At 35.2% G+C, this 26,140-nt stretch overlaps 1 protein-coding gene across 11 annotated transcripts in view; it reads left to right on the forward strand.

Annotated features, from left to right (window-relative positions):
• Positions 1-26,140, forward strand: part of Ppp1r9a (protein phosphatase 1 regulatory subunit 9A) — a 265,581-nt gene that overhangs the window by 166,239 nt on the left and 73,202 nt on the right. For all 11 annotated transcript variants that reach the window (XM_069996521.1, XM_069996524.1, XM_069996528.1 and 8 more), the window contains 2 exons: positions 220-324; positions 21,943-22,078. In XM_069996521.1, coding sequence (XP_069852622.1) covers positions 220-324; positions 21,943-22,078 — 241 coding nt within the window. The remainder of the gene's footprint in view (positions 1-219; positions 325-21,942; positions 22,079-26,140) is intronic.

The raw sequence follows: 26,140 nt of genomic DNA on the forward strand, positions 1-26,140 counted from the left end.
TAAATATGGATGTATGGTAAATTGAATCCCTCCATTCAGCATTATTTATTCTTGGAAAATATGTTCTTAAAGATATCAGACATGTGACTAAAATCCTGGATTTATTGTATATAAAAGATAAATTTGGGACCAGTAAAGATTCATATTTTAATTCCTTTATTGGGAATGGTATTGTATAATCAGATACATTAGTTTTGATTTGATTTCCTCTTCCCAAAGAATACAAGTCAACGACCAGATTGTGGAAGTGGATGGAATCAGTTTGGTGGGTGTTACACAGAATTTTGCCGCAACAGTTCTCCGAAACACCAAAGGCATTGTCAGGTAAATATATTTAGCTGAAATGCATGTAATTACAATGAAAATTTTTCTTTGAATACTGAAATTCATTAACATGAGCCTTATCACTAACATTGCTAGAAAGATAGAATTTCTAGAATGTTCTAAACAAATATTACCTTAGATCTCCAATCATTTTAACAAAACCCTTTATGTGATAAATTGAATTTGAAATGATTATGTGTATTTTATATTCAGTGCCATGTATTATGACAAGTAGGCTGGATTATTTGAGACTAAGTGTAATTTTTTGAATCTACATAATTATTTTTAAAAAATCATCCAGGATCCATCTTTGATGAAAACTTTTTCCAACTTAATAGGCTATAAATCTGTTCTTTCAGTCCCTAAAGTTATGCTGTAGAAAAACAAATGAGCAAACAGTCTAGCACCAACGATGGTCAATATCTGAATTAGTTTTCTTGAGTTAAAAGTTAATTTTTTTAAAGCATTACTTTATCTTATATACTTTAGCTTATACCAAGACCCCCTGAAGGAACTCATTAAGGAGATATTGTTTAGCATTCGTAATTTTGAAAGGGGGTTTAATGTTTTCATTGTCAATATGAAGTTGCCAAATATTCAGAAAATATTAATGAGTTAACATTGACATAGAGTGGGCATTACTTGAGTTCATTGTAGCATGCAGCATGCTGCTGGGTCATGAGTTTGAGTTTGAGACTTGTTCAATAGGAAAGCAGTGCTCCATGCTGGAAGGGTTTTTTGAGGAATAGAACATAAACAACTTTTATATATAGGCAGTTTATTGATGATTCTAGCATACTTACTGTAATAAGAAATATAGGTTAAAAAATGGAAAAGTGTACAATAAAGCATGTGATGGGTGGGCTCCTTAATAAACATTGTCTTTCTGAAAATCTCCAGTTGTTCTTGAGACCATCTGCGAGTCTTGTCAGGACTTGGAAAATGAGATAAGTAAAATACACATTCAACCTGTAAGAACATTTCTCAGTTGGAAAATACTTTGTAATAATATTGAACTATAGCTATTCCTTTTTCTTCTTACTGTGGATCACATAAATTTGCTTTATTTCAAGACGTAAAAATTTTTTTTAATGGCTTCTTAACTGGTTTCACCTTTCTTCTTTCTCACTTTTTGTATTATTACCCTTAATAGAGGAACATTATGGCAATTTTCAGAAATACAAAGGGTCATTATGTTAAAGGGAATTGGCCCTTTTTGTCTCCAGTTAAAAAAAAATCCACTACTACTAGAGGCATAGAAATAATAATTCTCCATCTGCCATATCCATCTCCTCTTTAGGAATTTTCACTATTGCTCATTCTGTGTAGAACAGAAGGCTTCAGAAGCATGGTGTTGACATCTTTTACCGCTGTGTACATGCTGTGGTATAGTAACTGGACACATCATCCTTCAGACATGCCTTGTATATTACTGTTTTTGAGTCTTTCTCTGCCATTTTTCTTCTGTTTACAATACTTTTGTTTAAAATGGACCTGTCTTGAAGAACATATTGCAATGCTTTCATGAAGTTGCCTCTCCTTTACCTAGTGACCCCATTGACAGCACTCATCATGCGTACAGCTTTTGACCTTGATGATACAGGGTTTTTTTGGCTTTGTCTTTAGAAAAGACATATGTCTTATTTTCCCACTCACTTAAGCTAAATTTTTGATATGCACAGGGGACTTTTTAAAATCTTTCTTTGTGGGGCTGGGAAGGTGGCTCAGTGGTAGAGTGCTTGCCTTGCATGCATGAGGCCCTGGGTTCGATTCCTCAGCACTACATAAGCAGAAAAAAGCCAGAAGTGGTGCTGTGGCTCAAGTGGTAGAGTGCTAGCCTTCAGCTGAAGAGCTGAGGGACAGTGCCCAGGCCCAGAGTTCAAGCCCCATGACTGGCAAAAAAATAAATAAAAATAAAAAAAAAACCTTCCCTTGCTCTTGCCAAACCATTTAACCTGGGATTTTAATTTTTTGAAATTATGCAATTCAGCATCTTAACCTACTGTGAAAAGGAAGTCTTTTCTAAATTTTAACCTTCTAAAAATAACATTTGAATTCTTAAAATAGATTTTCTATAGTAGTTCTTTATAAAATACTAACACAACAAAACAAGGTTTAAAAACTAGGCCTGCATTTTTAATGAACTACTTTAAACTGGAGATTTTAGATATGTATGGCTCTGTTCCTTATCATTAGAGAACTTAACTAATACATTTAGTGGCTATTAAATGTATTTTCATGTAGGGAAATTATCAAAAAGGTATTCTAAGTTCAGTTTGAATTTTTCTAACTGCTAAAATTTGCTATTACTAGAACAGACCTAAAAGGAATATATTGTACTCCTCACTGTAGCACCACGAAGGGGAAAGATTTGAAGCTAGAGTTGTGATGTTTTCTAAGTACTGAACTTTGGAATTTTTAATTATTTCTTGGGAATGTATAGGAGATCTGAGCCTGTGTCTGGATGTAAATCGAGTCACATAATGATTTATACTAAATATTAAGCTAACATGAAAAAAGGAGAGCAGATAATGCACTATACAATGTGTATATATTGTCAAGCTTGTATTAGTCTAAAAGCTGATCAGGGTCAGCCAAGCACCCAGCTCCATTTTGTCTGCACCATGACACTGATCTATGGTGAAAGCTATGGAATGTATCTATCAAGGTTAAGTGTTCTTTTGCAAGTACATGCCAATAGTTTCAAAACAAGACCTAACTTATACCTGAAGTTTGTGGACTGTTATAGTTAATTTTATGTCAACTTGGTCATGCTAAGATATGTCTAGGTAGCTGGCAAACATGATCTAGGTGTGCCTATGAGGGTGTTTGGAAGAGATTAGCATTTGAATCAGTTGACTTAGAAATGATCACTCTCACCAGTGTGGCTATGCACAAAGCTCAAATAAAACATGAGTCAAAATAAGGGTGACTTCAAGCCCTCTGAGCTGGCACATTCATCTTCTCCTGCGCTTGGATATTGCCATTTCTGTGTCTCGGACATTCATACTCATTACAGGATTTACTTCAGTGGTTTTCCTGTGTCATATAAGTATCCATGGGGCCAGTTATTCCTTCCCAAGCAAGACTCAGTTCATAAATCAATGAGTGTTCATATTATGCTACTTATGTTATCTAAACTCCCATTTTCTATCATCTAAGTATGATTTTCATATATAACTTGTCTAATCTGCTCTACCATGCTAGTATTCACTTTTTTTTTGAGCCCCTTACCATATGGATTCCTATTGAGGCTGGATATTGACTAAAATGAAGGAAGTAATGATTTAGGACTTTTACGTCTAAGTTATAAAAGGCACTGTTGTTTTTATAAGTTGGTCTTTGATGGATTTCTGTACTGTTGAAACTGCCTTGCGGAAAAGCCTTTCAAACAACTTCTGGAGATTGAATATAATTCCCAGAAGAAATCAGAATGTGGTTTAACTATCAACCAGCACCAACTCACCAGACAGATGGAGGAAGCACCTGAGAAAGAGCCCTTCACCTTTAGTCATGTATTTAGAATACAATCCCAGGTAACATTGGGTTGACTTTCATAAGAATCACCAAGCCTAAACTGTCAATTAAACCTCCTCTGAACTATCAAATTAGATAGAAGCTACATGAAAAAAAAAACAATGTTTATGCAGTTGGAGGTAGTCTGTATCAATAAATACAACTTAATGTGGGTATCTGGTTCTAACTATAGCTATAAGGAAAACCTGAAAATGTAGGAATGGCTTTGAGACTGGGCTGTTCACGAGGCTGGTGAGACCTAAAGGAAAAAACAATGAAAACATTTGTGAAATTTTAGCAACATTTTTGTTCAATGCCATAGAAGTAAAAATTAAACCTAATGAATTGGTGAGACCACTTAAGGCAGAGGGCTAGAACTAGAGAAATATGAAAGAAGACAGATAAACTAAATGAAGGAATTTCAAATACAAAACAACACAGCCCCAAATTAAATGCACCTCTGATCTCGCATACAAAAGCCAGAAAGCAAGCCTGAGATATGTTTCCACATGTTATGAATAGATTCTAAATAAAACAAAAAACTATTGCCATGCTTAATGATTACACATTAAATGCCTTCTCCCACTAGCATAAAAAATACTGTCAATATGCTCACCTTTACCACTTCCCCTCGGTTTCTGTACTTAAAACAACAAAACACGACTGAGTGAACATAAAGATGACATGAATGAAGAAATAGTCGTTGGTCATACATCAAAATCAGTGTTTAGATTTCAGCTCCTCCCAGATGGATCTGTCGAATACACATAACCCCAATGGCAATCCCAACAGATTGCTTTGTAGAAGTAACTTTTCTTTAAAGAGAGCAAAGTTAGAGGACTTTCACCGACTGACAGTTATACCAATCAAGGCAGTCTGGTTTTGGCATTAGGGTAATGATTATGAGTAATAGAACAAAATAAAGTTACAATGCAGTCCGCTAAACATTAAAATAAAGGAATGTTTACAGAGGCAACATAATAATTTAGTGGAAGAATTTAAATACTTGTTCAAGATTAAAATACCCTTAAGTAAATGCAAAAAAACAGTCATAGAATGAATATTTATGAAGCAATTTTCTTCTTCATAGAAGATCTATAGGACTCATAATTCAATAATTATTAGAGTAGCTTAATAATGTTTTAATTCAGTGCTATTAAAAATGTGAAAATCACTTAAACAGTTCACCAAAGAAGGTTATACAGCTGAGCACATGAAATGCTACTCAACATGACTAATCATTAGGGGAATACAAATTAAATCCACATTGAAGTATTAGTATGTAAGTACTGGAAAGGTTAAAATTCAAGACTAATAATTTTATGTATTATCAAGCAATGCAGAACAACTTTAATCTTTCCATTACAAATGGGAATGCAAAATAGCAGTCACTTTGCTCCACAATTTGACAAATTCTTACAAAGTTAACAGACATTTATCATACCAATTCTACTCCTAGCTGTTTACTCAAGAGCAATAAAAATACATATCTACACAAAGATTTATAATTGTATGCTCATAAGAGCTTTATTCATAATAGCTAGAAACTAGCAATAACTCAAATGTTCTTTGTGATCTTTGGATCACAGGTTGTATCCCATTCAATGAAATACTTCTCAGGACTGCAAAGGAACAAACTACTGTTTCACTGAATTCCATGTATGATGCTCAGAGTCGTTATCCTGAGTATAAAAGGCCAAACACAAAAGCAGCATAAAGCTGCTTGTTTTCATTTCTATAATATTCTAAAACAAACAGATTATCCAACTTGAACTTGGTCAGTTTTGTCAAGATAAATATTTATCTATCTATATTCTGCATATCTATATCTATATTTTAGAACTCAATGAAGTTGGATTTTATTTTATTTATTTATTTTTATTTTTTTTGTGTGTCCAGTCATGGGGCCTGAACTCTGGGCCTGGGCGCTGTCCCTCAGCTCTTCAGCTCAAGGCTAGCACTCTACCACTTGAGTGCCACTTCCGGCTTTTTTCTTTTTTGCTTATGTGGTGCTGAGGAATCGAACCCAGGGTCTCATGCATGCAAGGCAAGCGCTCTACCACTGAGCCACCTTCCTAGCCCCAAAGTTGGATTTTAAATTAAATAGTAACAGCTAGGAATAAGTTTAGAAGTTTCATACTAATTATGTTAATAGTGTTGGAGATGAAGAAAGAAGGAACAGTCTGTTTAACAAAGCACGTGTAATCAAACTGCGTTCCTAACAATCTGTAGATTTTATGATGTTATGCCTTTCTATTTAAAAACACTTTATTGTTACTGAATTTTTGCCACAAAAGAAAAATGAAACTTTCTGCACCTGTATTTTTTCCTTATGTAAACATGGATGGTCAACATAATTTTTAGGACTATAATGATTTCTTGATTCCATGGTCATAAGAAGGACCTTTTCTTGACCTTTTCTTTTTCTTTCCTTCCCTTTCCTTTTTCCTCTTACCTTTTCCTTTCTCTCCTCTCTCCTCCCCTCCCCTCCCCTCTCCTCTCTCCTTTTCTATGGTCCTGGGGCTTGAACTCAAGGCCTGGGTGTGGTCCCTCAGCCTCTTCGTGCTCTGGGCTAGCACTCTACCACTTGAGCCACAGCATCACTTCTGGCTTTTTTGAGTAGTTTACTGGAGATAAGCATCTCTCAAGGACTTTTCTGTCCTGGCTGCCTTTGAACTGCAATCTTCAGATCTCAGCCTCCTGAGTAGCTAGGATTGCAGGCGTGAGCCATTGGCACCTGCCACCTGGCACCTGGTGTCCTATCTGTTTTTGTGTGTGTGTGTGTGTTTTTTGCCTTTGTGTACCTGGCACAATTGGTTTTGCTAGAGTTGTACCACAGTTCAGAACTTGTAGAAAGCCCATCTAGTGAGCACCAATATCTGAGTTTTAACCCTAGTACCTAAAAAAAAACACCCCCAAAATAGTGACCTGACAAAAACATATGTATATCAATAGATAAGAGTATAAGGTCAAGAAATAAAGCTATCTAACTACAGCTATCTGATTCTTGACAAAGGGACCAAAAACATGCATTGGTGAAAAGTGCCTCTTCAGCAAATGATATTAGGAAAACTAGATGTCCACATATATAAGACTAAAACTGGATAAAAATCAACTCAACATGGATCAAAGACTTAGTGTAAGATTTAAATCTTTGAAACTACTATAGGAGAACATAGGAAAATCATTGGAAGATATAGGTATGTACAATGACAATTCCAGTAGTTATGGAAGTAAAAGCAAAAATTAACAAACAAGATTGCATGAAACTGAAAGCCTTCTACACATCAAAGTTAGCAATTACTAAAATGAAGAGACAGCTTACAGAATGAGAGAAAAATTTCCCAACTGCTCATTAGATAAGGAATTAATATCTAGAATATATCAAGAGCTGAAATTGAAAGAATGAATAACTCAATTATAAATAAGCACAGTTTTGAAAAAAGAAAATAGGCCAACTTCATGTGATTGTTGGATGAGGAAAAGAGAAGGAAAATGGCAGAGGGGTGATTATGATCAAGAAACATTACTTGCATAAATGGACTTCTTGAAGCGAAACTCTCTTATACAAAAAATTGATTTCTACACACACACACACACACACACACACACACACACACACACACAAAGATGGCACCATGAAACTCACTGAAACAGGGAAGAAAGGAAGGGAATGAAGAAAGTGTACTACAGGGGGTAATGCATTATTTGCATATATGGAGATAGCACAATTAAATCTCTTTAATTATTTTACTCTAATATATATAAATACTGTATTTATGTATAAATATAATTTGTGGCAGCCTGAGACATCACATGCTTATTATCTTATGCTGCCTATAATCTACTTCAAGCTGCTTTGTATAGGTGTATGTATACTTCACAACATGAGTACTGGATTCTCTAGGGAGTCACTAGAGAGTGCCTGAGAGTTTGCCATTCTGTGATAATGTAATATCTGAAGTGATGTCCTCTTGATACTACTATATTTTATTGTTACATTCAGCTGATACTCAAGGAAGAGAATTACATTAGACCTGACTTTCAGAAGTAGGGGATCATTTGAGTCCATGTCAGAGGCTACTTCCCATAGTAGTAATAGATGACTACTCGTTAGATAGATGTTTGGATTGATGGGCAGACAAGATGAATGGATTAATTTTATACCACATTATCATTTGTTTAATATTTTATATCTAATGTAATACAACCCCTTAAAAACTTAAGACTATTTCAGAAAAATTGAACAAGATGTTGAGATACACAAACATTTTCCCAATATGTAAAAGCTTAAAGTTTGTACAACATTTTGCCTAAAGTATAGAAAATGTTACAAAGTCATGGCAACAAATGTAAAGAATTAGAAGAGTAAATTAGAAGAGTAAAAAATAGCTCTACACAGCCATCCTAATACTGATAGCTGTTACATAGGAAGTGTTACTATAGGAGAAAATTGGTTTCAATGTGAGGAGATTTCTAATGATTTATTCATTCTTCACTTTCATTCACATTAAACCTTAAATGTATTCTGGAACATACATGCTGCTACTCATGACCAAGAACTGTGCATTCATTGTGCTTTTATCTCCAGCATATGGATTTAATTACTTCTTTATGGAGCCATATATCACTTTTAGAGTTCAAAGTTTTGTGGGAATTGTATTTACATATGATAAAAAATACTATCCTGAAGTTCTTAAATATTTATCATTTGGGGGAAAGAATACAACACAAAAGAAAACAAAAATGAGTGGTAAGTAAATGTTTCATTTTTATGCACTATTTACATTTGGATACATACCTGGACATGTCATTTCTAAATATGAAAGCGTTCGCCTTTTTATTTTTACTTAAGATCATTGAAATGCAATAAATCTTGAAACATTTTCACTTTATATAATTCTAGAAATGTTTTGTTGCCATTGTATTTGGATTTCACTGGGTTTTTTTGGTAGTACTGGGGTCTGAACTCAAGGCTTTGGACTTGCTAGATTTTAACACTTGAGCCACACTCCCAGCCCAATTTTCCTTTTGTTATTTTTCAGACAAGGGCCAGTATCAAACTGTGTTTCTTCTAGCTATGTCTCTGCATACCTGGGATTATAGGCATGTGCCCACAGTAGACTTTTTGGTTGAGGTCTTGCTGACAACCTTCAACTATGATCCTCCTGATGTCTGCCTCCCAAGTAGCTGGGATTGCAGGCGTGCACCATGACAAGCCAAGAGATTTATTATTTTTTAACCAGAGCTACTGAGTTTGTGATTGTCTATGATAATGTGTCATTTGTGTGAAGCACTGTAAGCAAATTTTCATGAACATGGAAGTCATTAACCATTGTGAGTTTTATATTTACTGCTAAGTCTACCCCTCTTCCTCTTAGATGAGAGGAGACCACACCAGGGATTTCAGACCATGCATTTCAGATTGAGAAAAATTTAATCTCACATAAGTAAGAATGATCAACAGCTGCATTAAAAAGAAGATTAAAACCAGTGGAGTTTTCAAACAACTAAGTGGACAAAATTTTGGTTTAATGAGACATTTGATTATGTCACTATATATAGATTAACATTTTTATTTATTACTTTTTAATGTTTGTATGAATAAATATTTAAACTTGAAACATCAAAGCTAATTATTAAATAGAGAAATGTTATTTATGGAAGAGGTGGGTGAAAGCTTTTCAGTTTAACTTGTTAATTAATCTGTACTCTATGAAATAACATCTATCATTTAAATTTTTATTTTCTTTTTAAATGATTCCTGCCAGGTACCTGTGGCTCATACTTGTAACCCAGCTACTCAATAGACTGAGATCTGAGGATCTTAGTTTGAAGCCGACAGAGGCAGGAAAGTCCATGAAATTCTTCTCTCTTATTAACTGCCAAAAAGATGGAAGTGGAATTGTACCTCAAGTGGTAGAGTGCCATCCTTGAGCAAAAAAGCTAAAGAATAGAGCTAAAGAAAAGAATAAAGGAAAAGGAAGGAAGAAAGATAAAGGAAGGAAGGAAGAAAAGAAGGAAGAAAAAGAGAAAGAAAGAAAAGAATCCTTTTAGACAAGTTCAAGGCCATGCGTGTGACTATAACCAAGTCACCTCAGGCAAACAGTTCACAAAAGTTTTGAGCCAATAAAGATGGGCATTACAATGTGAGCTTCTCATCACAGCTAAACAAGGAGGAAAATTTCAGCCTAGGTCATTTGGAGCATAAAGTGAGATCCTATAACCCTAGTGCTATCAAAAACTAAAAGGAAAAAAAGAATTCAATTTTAATGCTATCTTTGTAAATATTATTTTAAATACTATAATGTTTATAATGTTTTAAATACTATATTTTAGTTTATTGAATTCTTATGCTTGTCCTGGGGCTTGAACTCAGGGCCTGGGCACTCTGAGACTTTTTGCTCAAGGCTAGCGCTCTACCACTTGAGTCACAGCTCCACTTCTGGCTTTTGGGTTGGTTATTGGTGATAAGAGTCTCACAGACTTTCCTGTCTGGACTGGCTTCAAAATATGATTCTCAGATCTCAGCCTTCATTGTAACTAGGATTATAAGCATAAGCCACTGGAACCTGGCCAAATAGTATATTTTACAATATAGTATAGAAAAAACAATGTAACAGTTACTACTGGGTTAGAGAAAAATTAGTTTCAAATGAAATAATTCTTTGCAATATATCTTAAATATATGGATTTAACTTTTCAAAGAAAAAATCTTAGAGAAGTTAAGTTAAAAAAATGTTACATATATAATATGGCTTATTAATACTGCTTACAAAATAGAAGAAAAAATTAGAGGAGTATGCAATAATAAAAGGCCAAAGCTTGTTTGTATGTCTTTAAATTTTATTATCAATAAGCTTTAATGAGAGACCTTTATCACTGACTGCTTCGTAGAACTTAAATACAATTATTAATCTGCTTGTGATATGGGAGTATAGTCTGTACTCTACTAGAGCCATGTCCCAGGCCTCTTTGCTTTTAGATATTGACTTGTACCTTGCCCTGCACTGGTCTTGGACCACAATCCTTCTACCTTGCCTCTGAAGTGAAAGGGATAGTCAGAATTTTAAAAGGTATCCATTCATAAAAGGGCTATAACATCAAATAGCTAAAGGAGAGTAACGTTGCATTTACAGAAAAGGCTTTAAAATCACTGCATGACCTTGTGACTGACGGCACACAACATATTACTACGAGATATTAAATATCATTTCAGTGTATGTTTTTCTTTTGATTTTTAATGCAGTGACATTCAGGATTTGAAGCAAAGTAAATACTTATTTAAAGAATATTTGATTCAAAGTCTTGGTTATGTAAGAATTGTTATATCCTGGTATAGGACTTTCCTTTATTTTGGGGTATGTTTTTTTATTGTAAAAACACTGTACAGAGGGGTTACAGTCACATGAGCAAGGTAATAAGTACATTTCCTATCGAGCATTGTTGGCCTCCTCCTTTGTTTTTCCCCTACATTCTCCCCCACACACCAAAGTGTCTTGTACATTTCATTATTACAATGGGTTAACCTATAAAGACTTTCCTTTCTTTATTCTGAATTAAGAATTTTTTAATATCATCATTGTTTAAGTGCCATTTTTGACCAGCCTCATGTATGAGAAAATCAGCCATCCACAGGGGATCAGGTTTTTACTTAATCCCCATGTCACTGACATAGAACATGAAGGCTATTTGTTACTTAGTTTAACAGATGCAGTTTTATAGTTGTTTATGTCTTGTTTGACAGCTCACCAGAGACTTTGATAATCTAATCAAAGAAATCCCATGTAGTCTAGACATCTAAACTCACAAAGACATAGACATTGCTTGGTCTGGCCATAGATGAAAAGAAAAGAGACAACTGACCCATTTGCCCTTGTTTACTATATCTCAGGAGGGGGTGAGTGTATTTCTCTTAGTGCAATAAACCAGCTGAAACATAGTAAGTCTTTTAAACAGTGGGAAATAGCTCTGTAAAGACATAGGCCTTAACTGTAGGTTTTAGTTTGTTGTTACTATTATTTATCTATACTAAGTTTGGAAACCACTCTATTTTTATTTGAAATAGCTATGTGGATTTGGGGAATGTTACCTCATTTTTATAGCGATTTTACCCAAAGTAAATGATCTGCTTTGATTTAGGTTAATGCAAAGTTAAAAAAAACAATAAAACAAACAAAAAGCCCTTTAAAATAACCAGAAAAATTATTTTAAAGAAATATTACGTTTATAAACAGACTTATTCACTAGATGCCTGTGGCCCATGCCTGAAATCCTAGCTATTTGGGAAGCTGAAAACTAGAGAATCAGTTTGAAGCCAGCCCAGGCAGAAAAGCCTTAGAGATTCTATCTCCAATTAAATAGCAAAATGCCAGACTAAAGGGCATGGCTCAGGTGGTATCACTAGCTCTCAAACTCAAGACCATGAGGTCAAGCCTGAGTACCACAAAAGAAAAAAGAAAAAAAGGATGGAAGGAGGAGAGGAAGGAAGGAAGGAAGGAAGGAAGGAAGGAAGGAAGGAAGGAAGGAAGGAAGGAAAACAAGAAATGGCCAATTGGAATATATGTTTTGTTATCACAGCTGAAGCAAATGGATAATCAGTTGTTCAGAAAAATAAGTTGATTTGATGAATATGTAGAGGAATTGATTTTTGCTGGCTAAATTGTATATTTGTCCGTTTTCATCATTCACTTGAAGTGGTCATGAGGGCTTGGTTGTCACTCAGTGGCCAGTCATGCCAGAGACACTTGTCTAGCGTGCATGGGGCATTGTGTTTGATCCCTGCAGAATGTAAGAAAGAAGGAAAGGTGGAAGAAAGGAAAGAAAGAAGGGAAGGAGGCAGAGAAGAATGATTTAATCCATCTTTTTATACTCCAGAGGCAAAAGAAATTAAAGTTTTCTGGTTACTCTTTTTTTGTGTGTGTGAAACTGGGAAGACTCTCCAGGTCTCCCAATACCCTTTGAAACTGCCACACTCTCAGCCCAGCAGCTCATCCACTCACTTCATCTTCTTTTTGTTTTCTTTTTTTATTAATAAGTTTTTTTTATTGTGAAAATACCGTAAGGAGGGCTTACAATTACATGAGCAAAGTAATGAGTACATTTCTTATCAAGCATTGTTGCCTCCACCTTTGTTTCCCCTTACCATCCCTGCCCTCCCATCTTTCCCCCCACCCCCAATTGAACAGTGAGATGTACAAGACATTATGTTCAGGTTACTCTTTAGAACAAGTATTTTATCCTTTTCCTATGGTTGGTTTGAAATTTTAATTTTTTTTGTCAGTCATGGACTTGAACTCTGGGCTTGGGTGCTATCTCTGAGCTCTTCAGCTCAAAGAGAGTGCTACTACCACTTGAGCCACAGAGCCACTACCAGTTTTCAGTTGGTTAATTGGAGATAATAGTCTCATGGACTTTCCTGGTTTTGAACCGTGATCCTCAAATCTCAGCCTACTGAGTAGCTAGGATTACAGTCGTGAGCCACCAGTGCGCAGCTTTTTGTTGGTGGTGGTGGTTTTGTTTTGTCAGTCCTGGGGCTTGAACTCAGGGCCTGGACACTATCCCCGAGCCTCTTTTTGCTCAAGGCTAGCATTCAGCCACTTGAGTCATAGTGCCACTTCTAGCTTTTTCTGTTTATGTGGTACTAAGGAATTGAACTAGGCAAGCGCTCTACCACTAAGCCACATTCCCAGTCCTAAAATTTTAACTCTGTTTTAAAACTGTGATAAGTGGTAATGAAACAGTGTATATAGTTAGCACTGAAAATGCACTCAGCCATCTCTGGATAGTTTAGTGCACAGCCTACAAATAAACCATAGCAAACATTCATTAAACACTCTAAAGCACTAGATGCATAATTCAACATTTTATGTGGTTTATAATTATTTTTAGCTTTATTTTATTGTAAAGATGCTGTACAGAGGGGTTACAGTTACATGGGTAAGGTGATCAGTACGTTTCTTGAATATTTTTACCCCCTCCTTTGTTTTTCTCCTACTATCCCTTTGCTCCCCCTCCTCTCCACCCTCCTCCAGAAGTTGTTAAGTTTCCAACATAGTGTCTTGTGAGTATTATTATTGCAATGGGTCATCCTGTTTCAGTATTTTGTTATTCCCTTCCTCTCCCCAAATTCGATATTGTAGTTATTGTGTGCATTTTACAAATATAGAAGCAGAGGCTTAGGAATGTTAGCTTCAGGGTTGCAAAACTAGGAAGTAGTATTTAGTATTTGAATGATTCCTGCTAACATTCATACTACCAAAGCCATTTTTCCTTTTTTGAATCTTACAACTCCTAAATTGTACTATTACTAACATATCCATAGTCTGGATCCATGATTAAAATTATCTTACTTATGATATTTTATGCTGAATTCAGTATTTACCATATTCTGTGTGTAATCTTTTTTTTTTTTTTTTGTCGGTTGTGGGGCTTGAACTCTGGGCCTGGGCGCTGTCCCTCAGCTCTTCAGCTCAAGGCGAGCGCTCTACCACTTGAGCTACAGCGCCACTTCCGGGTTTCTGGTGGTTTATTGGAGATAGGAGTCTCACGGTCTTTCCTGCCCGGGCTGGCTTTGAACCGCGATCCTCAGATCTCAGCCTCCTGAGTAGCTAGGATTACAGGCGTGAGCCACCAGCGCCCGGCTTCTGTGTGTAATCTTAATGGGACATATTTTTCCTATGAACTAACAAAGCAATAAGTCTTTTCAAAGTCATTATTATAAACATGATGTACAGAAGGGTTACAGTTGCATGAGTAAGGTAACAAGTACACTTCTTTTTGGTCAATAGCACCCCTTCTCTCTCTCAGTTTTTTCCTCCCATCCCCCCAAGTAGTCTCTAGTGAGTACCATTGCTGCATGTCTTCACCCTTTGTCTTTCCATTTCTGTACCCCCAATTACCCTCCCAAAGACAGATAAACAAACAAACAAGATAAAAACAAAGGAAGATGGTAGGGGAAAAACAAAGGAGGAGGCAACAATGCTCGATAGGAAATGTGCCCTCTGTACAGTATTTTTAAAATAAAAATGTATAAAAATGAAATAGTTACCAAAAAACAAAGGAAAACAAAACAACAAAGAAATGCAATCATTACGAACATAAAGACAATTGATGTTATAACTCATGTAACTCAATTCATATAGATATGGAAACATACACATATTATTTTGAAAATATATACATGAATTCAATTATGCTTATAGATATAACTCAATGTATATTTTTGGAAATATTAATAGATACAAAATAAATTTATAATAATATATATTCAAGTCCTTCCATGTATACACTGAATTTAATATTTGATCATTGCTTCAGAACATCAAGACTAGACACTAATTTTCACATGGAGAAAATAGGCCAAGATAGTAGTTGGTTTCAACTGCCATAGTTTCCCTTTAGTTCATACTTATCTGTACCATAATTTATACTAGATTATAAGACTCTAAAGAAAAATATAGTGGGTGCTATACCACTTCAAAATAGCTGCTAGAGAAAATAGAAAGGTATACTTCAAAATAACACTTTAAAAAGTGAAACTATTAATGAGTTCTGTTGTCTGTGCTATATTAAATTGTAATCATTTTCTTTTTATCAGACTATAAAGCTATTTTTAATATAAACCAATATTAGGCCAATAGTGCAGAATGCTAAATGATGTAGACAGACTCAGAAACCCAAGCTAGGATTTTGACCATATCTTCAGGATTTAAAATTCTATTTGTGTGTGTGTATGTGTGTGTGTGTCTACTAGTCCTGGGGCTTGAACTTTGTGCTGTCTCAGTGCTTTTTTTCCCCTCTTCTCAAGGCTAGCATTCAACCACTTGAGCTGCACCTCTACTTCCAGTAGTCTCATGGACATTCCTGTCCTGGCTGCCTTCTACCAGATCTTCAGATCTCAGTCTCTGGCTAGCTAGGATTACAGGTGTGAGCCACCAGTACCCAGATAAACTGCTAATTGCTTATGACATGTAAAACAGTGCTTGCTTCATCTGAAAGTTTGTTATTAATGCACTTCATTTCATTTTGGTATCACTAATAATTCTGACTTGAGAAAGAGGGATCATTTGTGAGGATATTATGCAATCTGTAGGTTATTCTCATGGTAGAAACTATCTGATTTCAGTCTATCAGAAGTGTATTTCTTTCCTAATAAATTTTCTTACTATAGGAATGTGAAGAGGGAAACAAAAAAAGGGGAAGGGGAAAGGGACTTTGTATTTCAGTTATAGAAACAATAGTATCTCTAGATGAAATCTTCCTATGTATCTTTAGACAATCCAAGGCTCATATTTTAGAATGGTAGCGATTGCAAGGATGTCTTTTCATACACATTCTTTTGAACATATTTTGGATGTCTTAAGACAGCACAGTAAGTCAACCAATAGACAAAGAAACAAATAAATAATAGATGCCAAATAGAGAAACAGAATTGTCTTCCTTCATCATAGATGTGACCATAAAATCCTAAAGAGCTACTAAATAAATAAGTAAACAAATTTTATATAAGACTAGAGAGTGAAGTCAAGTGCTGAGATCTGAGGATTGCAGTTCAAAGCCAGCCAGGGCAGGAAACTCTGTGAGACTCTTATCTCCAATAAACTACCAGAAAAGCGGAAGTGACACTGTGGCTCAAGTGGTAGAGCACTAGCCTTGAGCTGAAGAACTGAGGGACAGGGCCCAGGCCCAGAGTTCAAGTCACACAACCGACAAAAAAAAAAAAAGACTAGAGAGTGAGTTTAGCAAGGTTGCAGAAAATAAGGCTGGTATTCAAAGCTGAGTTTTAGTATTCTAGCAACAAATCACTAGAAGCTGAAATTTAAAAATTAAAACAAGTTACGAATAAGCTGTTCCTCTAGTATACTGAACATTACAATGTAATGTTCTGAGAACACAAAAATCCAAATAAAGACAGATATACTGTATTCTTGGATCAGATGAGTTAATATTGTCTACCTGTCACTTCTCTTAAAAATTATCCATAGCCTAATGGTTAGTGGTTCACCCAGTTCATTCTAGCTCTTAGGAGGCTGTGATCTGAGGATCCTGGTTCAAAGCCAGCCCTGACAGGGAAGTCCTTGAGATTCTTATCTCCAATTAACTATGAAAAATATATACAATAGAATTCTATGCTTCCATCAGAAAGAATGACATTGCCCCATTTGTTAGGAAATGGAAAGACTTGGAAAGAATTATATTAAGTTAAGTAAGCCAGGCCCAAAGAAACATAGGTCCCATGGTTTTCCTTATTTGCAATAACTAGTACATGTTTAAGACAAACAGAAAAGGTCAAAAGCTATGTACATATGACCACATAAGCAAAATGAACCCCGAGGTAGGGATACAAATATCTTTTCTTTCTTGATATTGTTTGTAATGTATCTATAATGTACCATATGATTTTTTGTTGCTTTGTATATTCCTCTCCCACAGTATAACCCCTGTTTTCACTGTATTTAATGTAGGTGCCCTGCATCTTATATATACACTTCTCTAATTTGGGGAGGTGAAGGGAAAAAACAAAATGCTTAAATATGGATACAGGTGGACCCATTGTAACAATGAGATGTACAAGACACTATGTTGAAAACAAACTTTACAACTTCAGTGGCGAGGAAGGGGGGAAGGGAGGGAAGTTGTGGAGGTGGGGAGGGAAGGGGTGGTAGGGGGAAAACAAAGGAGGAAGCAACATGGTGGAGGGAAAACAAAGGAGGAGGCAACAGTGCTCGATAGGAAATGTGCTCATTGCCTTGCTCATGTAACTGTAACCCCTCTGTACAGTATTTTTATAATAAAAAACATACAAGAAAGAAAAATAGCTCAATGGCTATGTACATATGACCATATAAGATGATGCTAAGTGAAATGAACTCCAAGACATAAACACAAGAGATGTTTCTTTGTTGTTGTTGTTCTCAACATACTGAGTGATTTCTTTTTTTCTTATCAAGCGTTGTTGCTTCCTCCTTTGTTTTCCCTTACCATCCCTGCCCTCCCATCTAACACTCCCCCTCCCCACCAAAGTTGTAAAGTTCATTTTTCAATATAGCATCTTATATATTTCATTGTTGCAATGGGTCCACCTATTTAAACAATTTGTTTTTTCCTTTCCCCTCCCCAAATTATACCAACATCAAATACAGTGAAAACAGGGGTTATACTGTGGAGGAGGGACATACAAAGCAACAAAAAAAATCACCTTATACATATGTTAAAAACTATAGCAAGAAAGGAAAACCGTTTGAGTCCTCATCTTGGGGTTCATTTCGCCTACCATCAACTTATCTGACCTTTTCTGCTTGTCTCAGTCTTATTCTAGTTATTGCAAATAAGGGAAACCATGGGACCTATGTTTCTATGGGCCCGGCTTACTTCACTTAATATAATTTTTTCCAAATCTTTCAATTTCCTAACAAATGGTGCAATTTCATTATTGGTGGGAGTATAAACTTGTTCAACCACTTTGGAAAGTAGTATGGAGGTTCCTCAAAAGACTCCACATAGAGCTTCCCTTATGACCCAACAATCACACTTTTGGGTATTTACTGGCATGATGACAAACAAAACCATACTAAAGCTACCAGCACAACTACGTTTACTGCATCATTATTTAGCATAGCTAAGATATGGAACCAACCCAGATACCCCTCAGTAGATGAATGGATCAAGAAAATGTGATATATATACACAATGATTTCTTTTTTTCTTTTGTGTTCCTCCCCCGCCATGGTTTATCCCCTGTTGTCACTGCATTGGATTTTGGTATCCTGGGTATTGTATATACATTTATCTGAACTAGGGAAGGGAAGGGGAACAACAAAATGGTAAGACAAAGGACAGAGGGGGAAAAATCCATGCAACAGCAATACTACCAAGAAAATTTATTGGAAATTATCTGTGCATCTTGCAGGGGATTGCGAATTACAGGGAAGGAAAAGAGGGAGAAAAATGAGGGGAAGGGTAACAAGAAATGTACTCATTACCTTACATAACTGTAACCCCTCTGTATATCACCTTAACAAAATAAAATAAAATAAAATAAAAGCTGGATGTGGAGCTGGAAGTGGCTAAAGTGGTAGTGCACTATCCTTGAACAGAAAGCTCAGAGACAGAACCAAAGCCTTAAGTTCAAGCACCAGGACTAGCACATACACAACACAAAATGATCTGTAGATTCAAAGCAATTGCAAGCAAGGCTCATTGAGCTTTTGGGAATTGGCAAACTTACTATAAAATTTATATGGAAATGCAGAGGAAATGACACATAAGGTTAAAGAACTCATACCTTTTTTAATGACTTACTATATAGTAAATGAGAAACTTTCAGGTGTCAGTGGCTCAAGCTTGTAATCCTAACTACTTAGGAGGATGAGATCTGAAGATCAGGGTTTGAAGCCAGCCTGGGCAGGAAAGTGTGTGAGCCTCTTAACTCTATGAAGCTACTGAAAAATCCCAAAGTGGAGTTGTACCTCAAGTGGTAGAGTGCTCGCCTTCAGCAGAAGACACTAAGGAACAGTACCCAGGGCTTGAGTTCAAGCCCCAGGGCCAAAAATAAGTAAATAAAACAAAACAACCCAAACAAAAAACTATGTTGTTAGCAAAAGTATAAACACACCAGTGAAGTCAGAAATCAGTCAACACATACGTGGTCAACTAATATTCAACAAATGTATTCATGTTATTCAGTTATTGCAATAGACAATCTTTTAACAATTGGTGTTGAAACAACTGTTGATTTATTTTGGAAAAATAAACCTCATGCTAACCACATAATACATGAAATTAATTTAAAGTTAGAGACCTGATATAAAAATAAAATGTTAGTAGTTTAAGAAAAAAATAAGAGAAAAAATTAAATCCTAATAAAATTTTTAAAAGAGAAAAAACTTAAATCATGTAGTAATTTTATAAGTAGAAAGCAAAAGGCATGAATTTCTTTTTTCAGGAAGTGATAAACAAGACTTCCTTGAAACCTTTTTTGAATAGTTGAAGAGGTACGATGCAAACTGGAAAAAGACTACAGATTAAATATATCATGTGTGTATACACATGTGTGTGCATCTGAAATGCAGTGCATGCATATTTATTCAGAACAGTGTGTATACAGAATATGTAAAGAACCACTTCATCTCAGTAACAAAAATGTTTTTTAGAGTTAGGCTAGGCTTTAAAGGTATTTCACTGATTAAACGATATGAATGTTCAATAAGTACAAGAAAAATAATTAATATCACTAGTCAACAAAGCACTAGAAATGAATTATTGTGAAATATCACTAGATACCCACTAGAATTGTTAATATTTTGAAAGTCAATACTGTTAGTGAAGATATAGAGTTCATCTCATGCCATGCTTTTTGGAATATAAAATAATTCAAAATTTAAACAATTTAAGCAATTCAGAGGTTAATTGTATATTTACCATATTACTTATTCTATTATTAGCTATTCATAACTATATATAGCATATATATATGCAAAAGGCACCTATACTTAGTAGAATAGATAGACATAATGTAATACTCCTGATACAATGAAATACTACTCAGTCACTAAAGGAACAAATTCCTGCTACTTCCAACAATAAGGACAAATCTGCAAGCCATTATTAGGAGCTAAAATCCTAGACAATCTTGATTCCGTTTATATGGAACTTCAGAAAACTTAACTATGAGGACAGGGTGAAGATGATTTCTTGGAAAGAGATATGAGGAGATACTTTAGGTTCATAGAAGTGTTCTATATTTTAATTGATGTAATCATTACAGGTTTATATATTTGCGCACATATTGAGTTGAATATTTTAAATAAATGTATCTTGTTATGTTTAAATTATATTGGAAGAAAGAAAACTTACAGTATTAATTCTGTTTATATTTGTTTCCCAAATGAAAATAATTCAAAAGAGAATGAATACCCAGGCTTAATTTCATAGCTAAGTTTAGTTTGAAACTACATGGGAGTATTTCTACACACACAACTGTGAATATCTGAGTATAAGCATTTAGTGCTTCATTATATTTGTGCAAAAATGGTGATCTACGTCTCTTAAAATTAAGTAAGCAACATATTAAAATGAACATTAAACAAATACAAATTAAGTATTAAATATTAAATTTAAATGAAAGTACTAGTAAATTATAAAAACAAGGTTATGCTACATAACTTTCAAAATAATAAAATTAAGAGATAAGTACATCCTAGAGACATATTATTAGTGTTTTAAAAAATAGAACCATATATTAATGTGAAGAAATTAAATGAATATTAATTTCTAGAGGATACCCAATGTTGATAAGTGATATGACATGCAATAAATATTTTTTAGGATTGTTTTCTTTGAGGAATTAATATCCACAGATACTTCTTGAGCTGCTCATATTTTCTCCCATTGAAGTGATTAATTTACACTTACTATTTTAGTTTTTCTTTTTAAAAACAAAACAAAAATACGATCTCTATTTTCTATTTTTTTTTTATGGTCAGTTGTGGGGCCTGAACCCTGGGTCTGGACACTGTCCCTCAGCTCTTCAGCTCAAGGCTAACACTCTATCACTTGAGCCACAGTGCCACTTCTGGCTTTTTCTGCTTATGTGGTTATAATTCCAAAGTTTTCCTAATTTAGGGGAAAATCAGTTTATACCTCTGCTAATCACTTCATGTTCTACCTTGAAATGTTTTTGAGACAGTTTTTATGTTCACTAAGATGGACATTGTTGTGGAAATGATTCTTAAATTCTAGAAATTTATTTAGTACAATTTAAATACAGAAAATTGTATGTTGGCTAACTATTTTTTCCCCAAACATCCAGATGTGTAAACTACTACTGAATGGACTATATCCATGATGGCTTCTTCTAAAGTGTTCATTTTTTAATGGTCTTTTCCTTGATCCTGTGCTTGTCCTTTGTGATCTGTGTCTGTAATGTCATTGCTCAGTTAACCTTTCCTTTCCCATAGGGACTTGGACTCAAATACCAGAGCCATGCTACGTTTTTGGGTCTTGATAGATTGCTGAGATCTTGTTCTTGGCCACTTTTTTCAGCAATCCTTCTTGCTGGAGAGTCCTTACTATATTAGTCTTCATTAACTATTTCCACAGATTTGTCATTGGACGGGAAAAACCAGGACAAGTGAGCGAGGTTGCCCAGTTGATAAGCCAGACGCTGGAACAAGAGAGGCGCCAGAGAGAGCTGCTTGAGCAGCACTATGCCCAATATGATGCTGATGATGATGAGGTAGGAAGACGGCAAACTTGTTCTTCATTCATCCTCACTGAATTGTTCACCGTTTTTGATTCTAGTGTGACTGCAACAGTGTAGTAGGTTCTTTGCAGTTTCATGGGGAAGATATGTCTATATTGTGCTAAAATTCATCCTCACAGAAAGGAAATGCCACTTGTATCAGATATGTATGCATCAAGTCATAGATCCTATTTATAGTATTCTGACTTTACCCATACTGTTATAAAGAAATTCATAGAAACATAAAGTAGAAACACCCAAAATGGAAGAGTAGTTATCTTTATTGCTGGAGTTAGATGGTCTCTCTGTTTTATGTTTTCTTCAATCTATTCCAAATGTACAATAGCCTATGATACTCTTTCAAAGGAATCAGTAAACAATTTTAAGTGGAAAAACATACCCATACATATATAAACATACACCGAAAAGTACTAAAGATGGCTGAGTGTTTCCAGAGGCAGCCCCACCCCCAGAGGAAGAGAAAGTTCTTTAGACCTGCTCACTATGATTTGTGCTAACAAAACACAGAACAAACCTCTTTCACTAGCAAATGTTTCATGGGGTAGATACATATTGGAATAATTTTACATCCTGTTCTCTGTAGAAGATCAAGTAAATGAGTAGAAGCTAACCCCCAAGTGAAAACGGTTCTCTGGAACTCTTGTGTGCTGTAATGTAACACAGATGCTGGTCTATTTCTAATGTCATGCCAAATGTACATTGATACAATAGGACAACATGCTTTATTATAAGCACATTCAAACATGCATATGTTCCATATTTACTAGATCAATCAACAATTTAGTTGTAGTATTCCATACTCATAAATGAATATTCAGATAAATATTCATTTTTATCTCAATTGATATAAGCATAGTGAAATTTTACATGTTTAGCCTCTGCTCATCTGAATATATTATTTTTCCAGGAAAAAAAACTACTTTTGTTGGTGGCTAACAAGTATATAGAAAAAATTAAGAAATAGCCATTCAAATATTGTTGAATGTATATTTAACCCAAATGTGTATATTCTTCCTTCATTATAGTCAAAAATTAGCAGTGGTATGCCAACTAACTTTTGATCAAAGAGTAATTTATTAGAAAATCTTCATGTGAGTCAATTAATCTTAGCATTCTATTTCCTTCATTTGAAAAGTCCATTTGAAATGATGAGTATTTTCTAATTTTACTGAGATATGAAATTATTACTTTGGGTTTTGAAACTAACCTATTTGACCTTGTAAACTTAGCTTTCAATCTTCTGCTACAGTGTTTGGTGGTTTATTAGGGGCATTGATTTACTCGGACTGCGAGCCTACTGTAGATAGAATTCTAGAATCATTCTTGACAAACTGCTCTTTGCCTCTCATTCTTCTGCAAAGATATTGGATGTAGATTCAGGGGAGTAGAGTGACCTCAAGTGGTTGGAAGGGAGGAGGCCAAGCTTGGGCTAGCACCTGAATGGCCTTGAGTCTATACAGGATTGGACTGAGCCTCCAAATTTTTTCTAGCTTCTCATATTCCATTAGAGTGAAATAACACATCAGGCCTAGAGCTTGGTGTGGTAGTGCCCCTCTATAATCCCAGTGTTCAGGAGGCTGAGACAGGAGGATTGTGAGTTCAAGGTCCTCCTGAGACTGTTTCTAAAAAAAAAAGAAAAAAGACATTAGATTTAAATAAGGAGAGAAAATAACTGTTGTGTGTTTTTCACACTTTTCTGAGGAACATTGTAGATCATTTATCATGTGATTCCTCCAGTTATTTTGAGGAATTGATCATTGATCTCATTTATCCCCCAGTTTTCAGTCAAGCAGCTAAAGCTTGCGTGTGTGTGTGTGTGTGTGTGTGTGTGTGTGTGTGTGTGTGTGTGTGTGTGTTGTGTTGCTCACTTTATGGATATGTGCTAGAAGTTAAGGATGTGTGTGAATGATTTTTATAAAATGTAATAATTTAAAGTAACACAAAAATAATTTTGCTCAACCTTTATACAGGAACCTATACTAAGTAGAAGATTGCTAGGGTTTTGTTTGTTAGCCTGTTTGGAAAGCCAGTGGAGCTGATGGTCATCTGAGAAGGTAATTTTAGCAGTAAGGGGAGCAATTAAATAGTTTTATCAGATAGTTGGCAAGGGTCTCTTTCTACATGATCTCCATATTTGTTTTGTTTTACTTTATTTTTTTTACATATGGTGATAGTATACTGCGGTTTGAATTCAGAGCTCCTGCTGGTTTAGCAGGTGTTCCACCATTTGAGCCATACCCCTGACCCTATTTGTTCTGGATAGTTTTTAGATAAGGTCTTATTTGCCTGGGCTGGCTTGGACCTCCTATTCATATTCCCATAGTAGCTAAACCATCCAGCGTTTTATCTTGAGATGAGGTCTTGCAAACTTTTTTTTTTGTCCAGGCTAGTTTGGAATCACTATCATCATCCTGATCTTCCTCTAGTGTAGCTAGGATTACCGACATGAACCCCTGGCGCCTAGCCTCATTTAATCTTTAAAAGAATCACAAGAGATATTTGCCCCTAGAAAGGCAAAGGGTTTTTTTCCCTAGTGATGAAAGAGTAGTTCACCAAGTTGGGATTAAAATAGTTTTCCTGGCACCAAAGTCTGGGCCATGCAATGAGGGGAGTCTTTTTTTGAGGGGAGTTTTTGAGGGGAGTCTTGGGTGGGTTTTTCTGTACTAAGGCATGCCCAGAAAAAGGTAACAAAAGATGTTAGCAGAGTTCCTGTTTTGAGTGGTGGGAGTGTACTACTTAGGTTCTCTGAATCTTTGTTTTGTTTTCCTTAATAAGAGGGAAATTGGACACTTGGAGAATTCGTCAAGGCAGCAATCCATTAGTATCATCTTCATTAGAGTCTAAGAGTAATTGAATGCTGAAATGTTATGCAAAAACTTGAGTTTTGCTTTCAGCTGAATTTTCACTTTGTTCCACAAGTTGCAGAAATAGAAATCAGATGCCTCCTGTGTTACTCCAAGTAATCCTCCCTTTAGTGTGAAGGTTCAAGTCTACTCCTTTGAGGTTGCTCTCTCATCTTCCTCTGTGGCTTCTGTGTTCTCCTTTTTGTGTGTGTTACACAATGCCTTCTTAAAACATGCACAGGTAAAAACAGCCGTTACTTTTCTGTCAATAGGAGAGATGAAAGCTGAACAAATCATGAAAATTCACTCCATTGTTAAAACCTCCCGTGTTATCACTTGTTTCAAAATTTTAAACTAAGGCTATCAAATATTACAAAATTGATTTGAGTGTTATCTCTGTATTTTCTATTTGTTCTCTTTTTTCTGTTAATGAAAAGGAAAATATTCAAGAAGAAAAGTAAATGAGAAGAACCAGAATTGGATCTCCAATGGCTAAATGATCCTTGAAAACCAGATTTAATTCCATAAGCAATGAAGCAATTTGTTGATTTACATATCTTTATTAGAACAGGCCGGGAAAGTGTGTAATCAGTCACCTGGCTTTTTACTTTTCTTACAATTTATAAAATCATCTTGGGATTTCAAATTCAAAATCTTTTATATGCTGATATCCCCTGAGACATTTCCTAAAGATAGCCAGGAAAATCTCTAATTAAATACAGAGGAACCAAGTTCATCCAACTAATTTTCAGAGCCAGCCCTCAGATCAGCCTTGTCTGCAGAAGAACAGAGAGCTTCTGGTTTTTATCAAACCATCCAAGGTTGACTGTAACTTGGAACTTGACACATTAACACAAGGGAGCTACGTGCATGAACGGGTTATGCAGAAAGCACCATAGTGTGAGAAATGTGTCCTGAAACTGTAAAAGTACAATGGTACTCTGAAAAGGAATGAATAGAAGAAATAAAGTTTAGGAGTAACGACTTAGAATGTTTCACTTATACTGGCATATTTCAAATTGTAAGTCATGCTCTAATAGAATTTGAAATGTATAGATAATCCTCAAACATTTAAATTTATGCCTTTTCTATTTTTTCTCCAAATATTTAAACTAGAAGAGTTTAAAATAAGCAAACAGCCAATTCCATTTTAATTTGCATTCCTATTTCTGTTCACTCTCTGTTAAACATG

The sequence above is a fragment of the Dipodomys merriami genome, unplaced genomic scaffold (genome assembly GCF_024711535.1).
Source record: "Dipodomys merriami isolate MVZ:Mamm:240054 unplaced genomic scaffold, mDipMer1.0.p SCAF_5, whole genome shotgun sequence".
Classification (NCBI taxonomy): Eukaryota; Metazoa; Chordata; class Mammalia; order Rodentia; family Heteromyidae; genus Dipodomys; species Dipodomys merriami.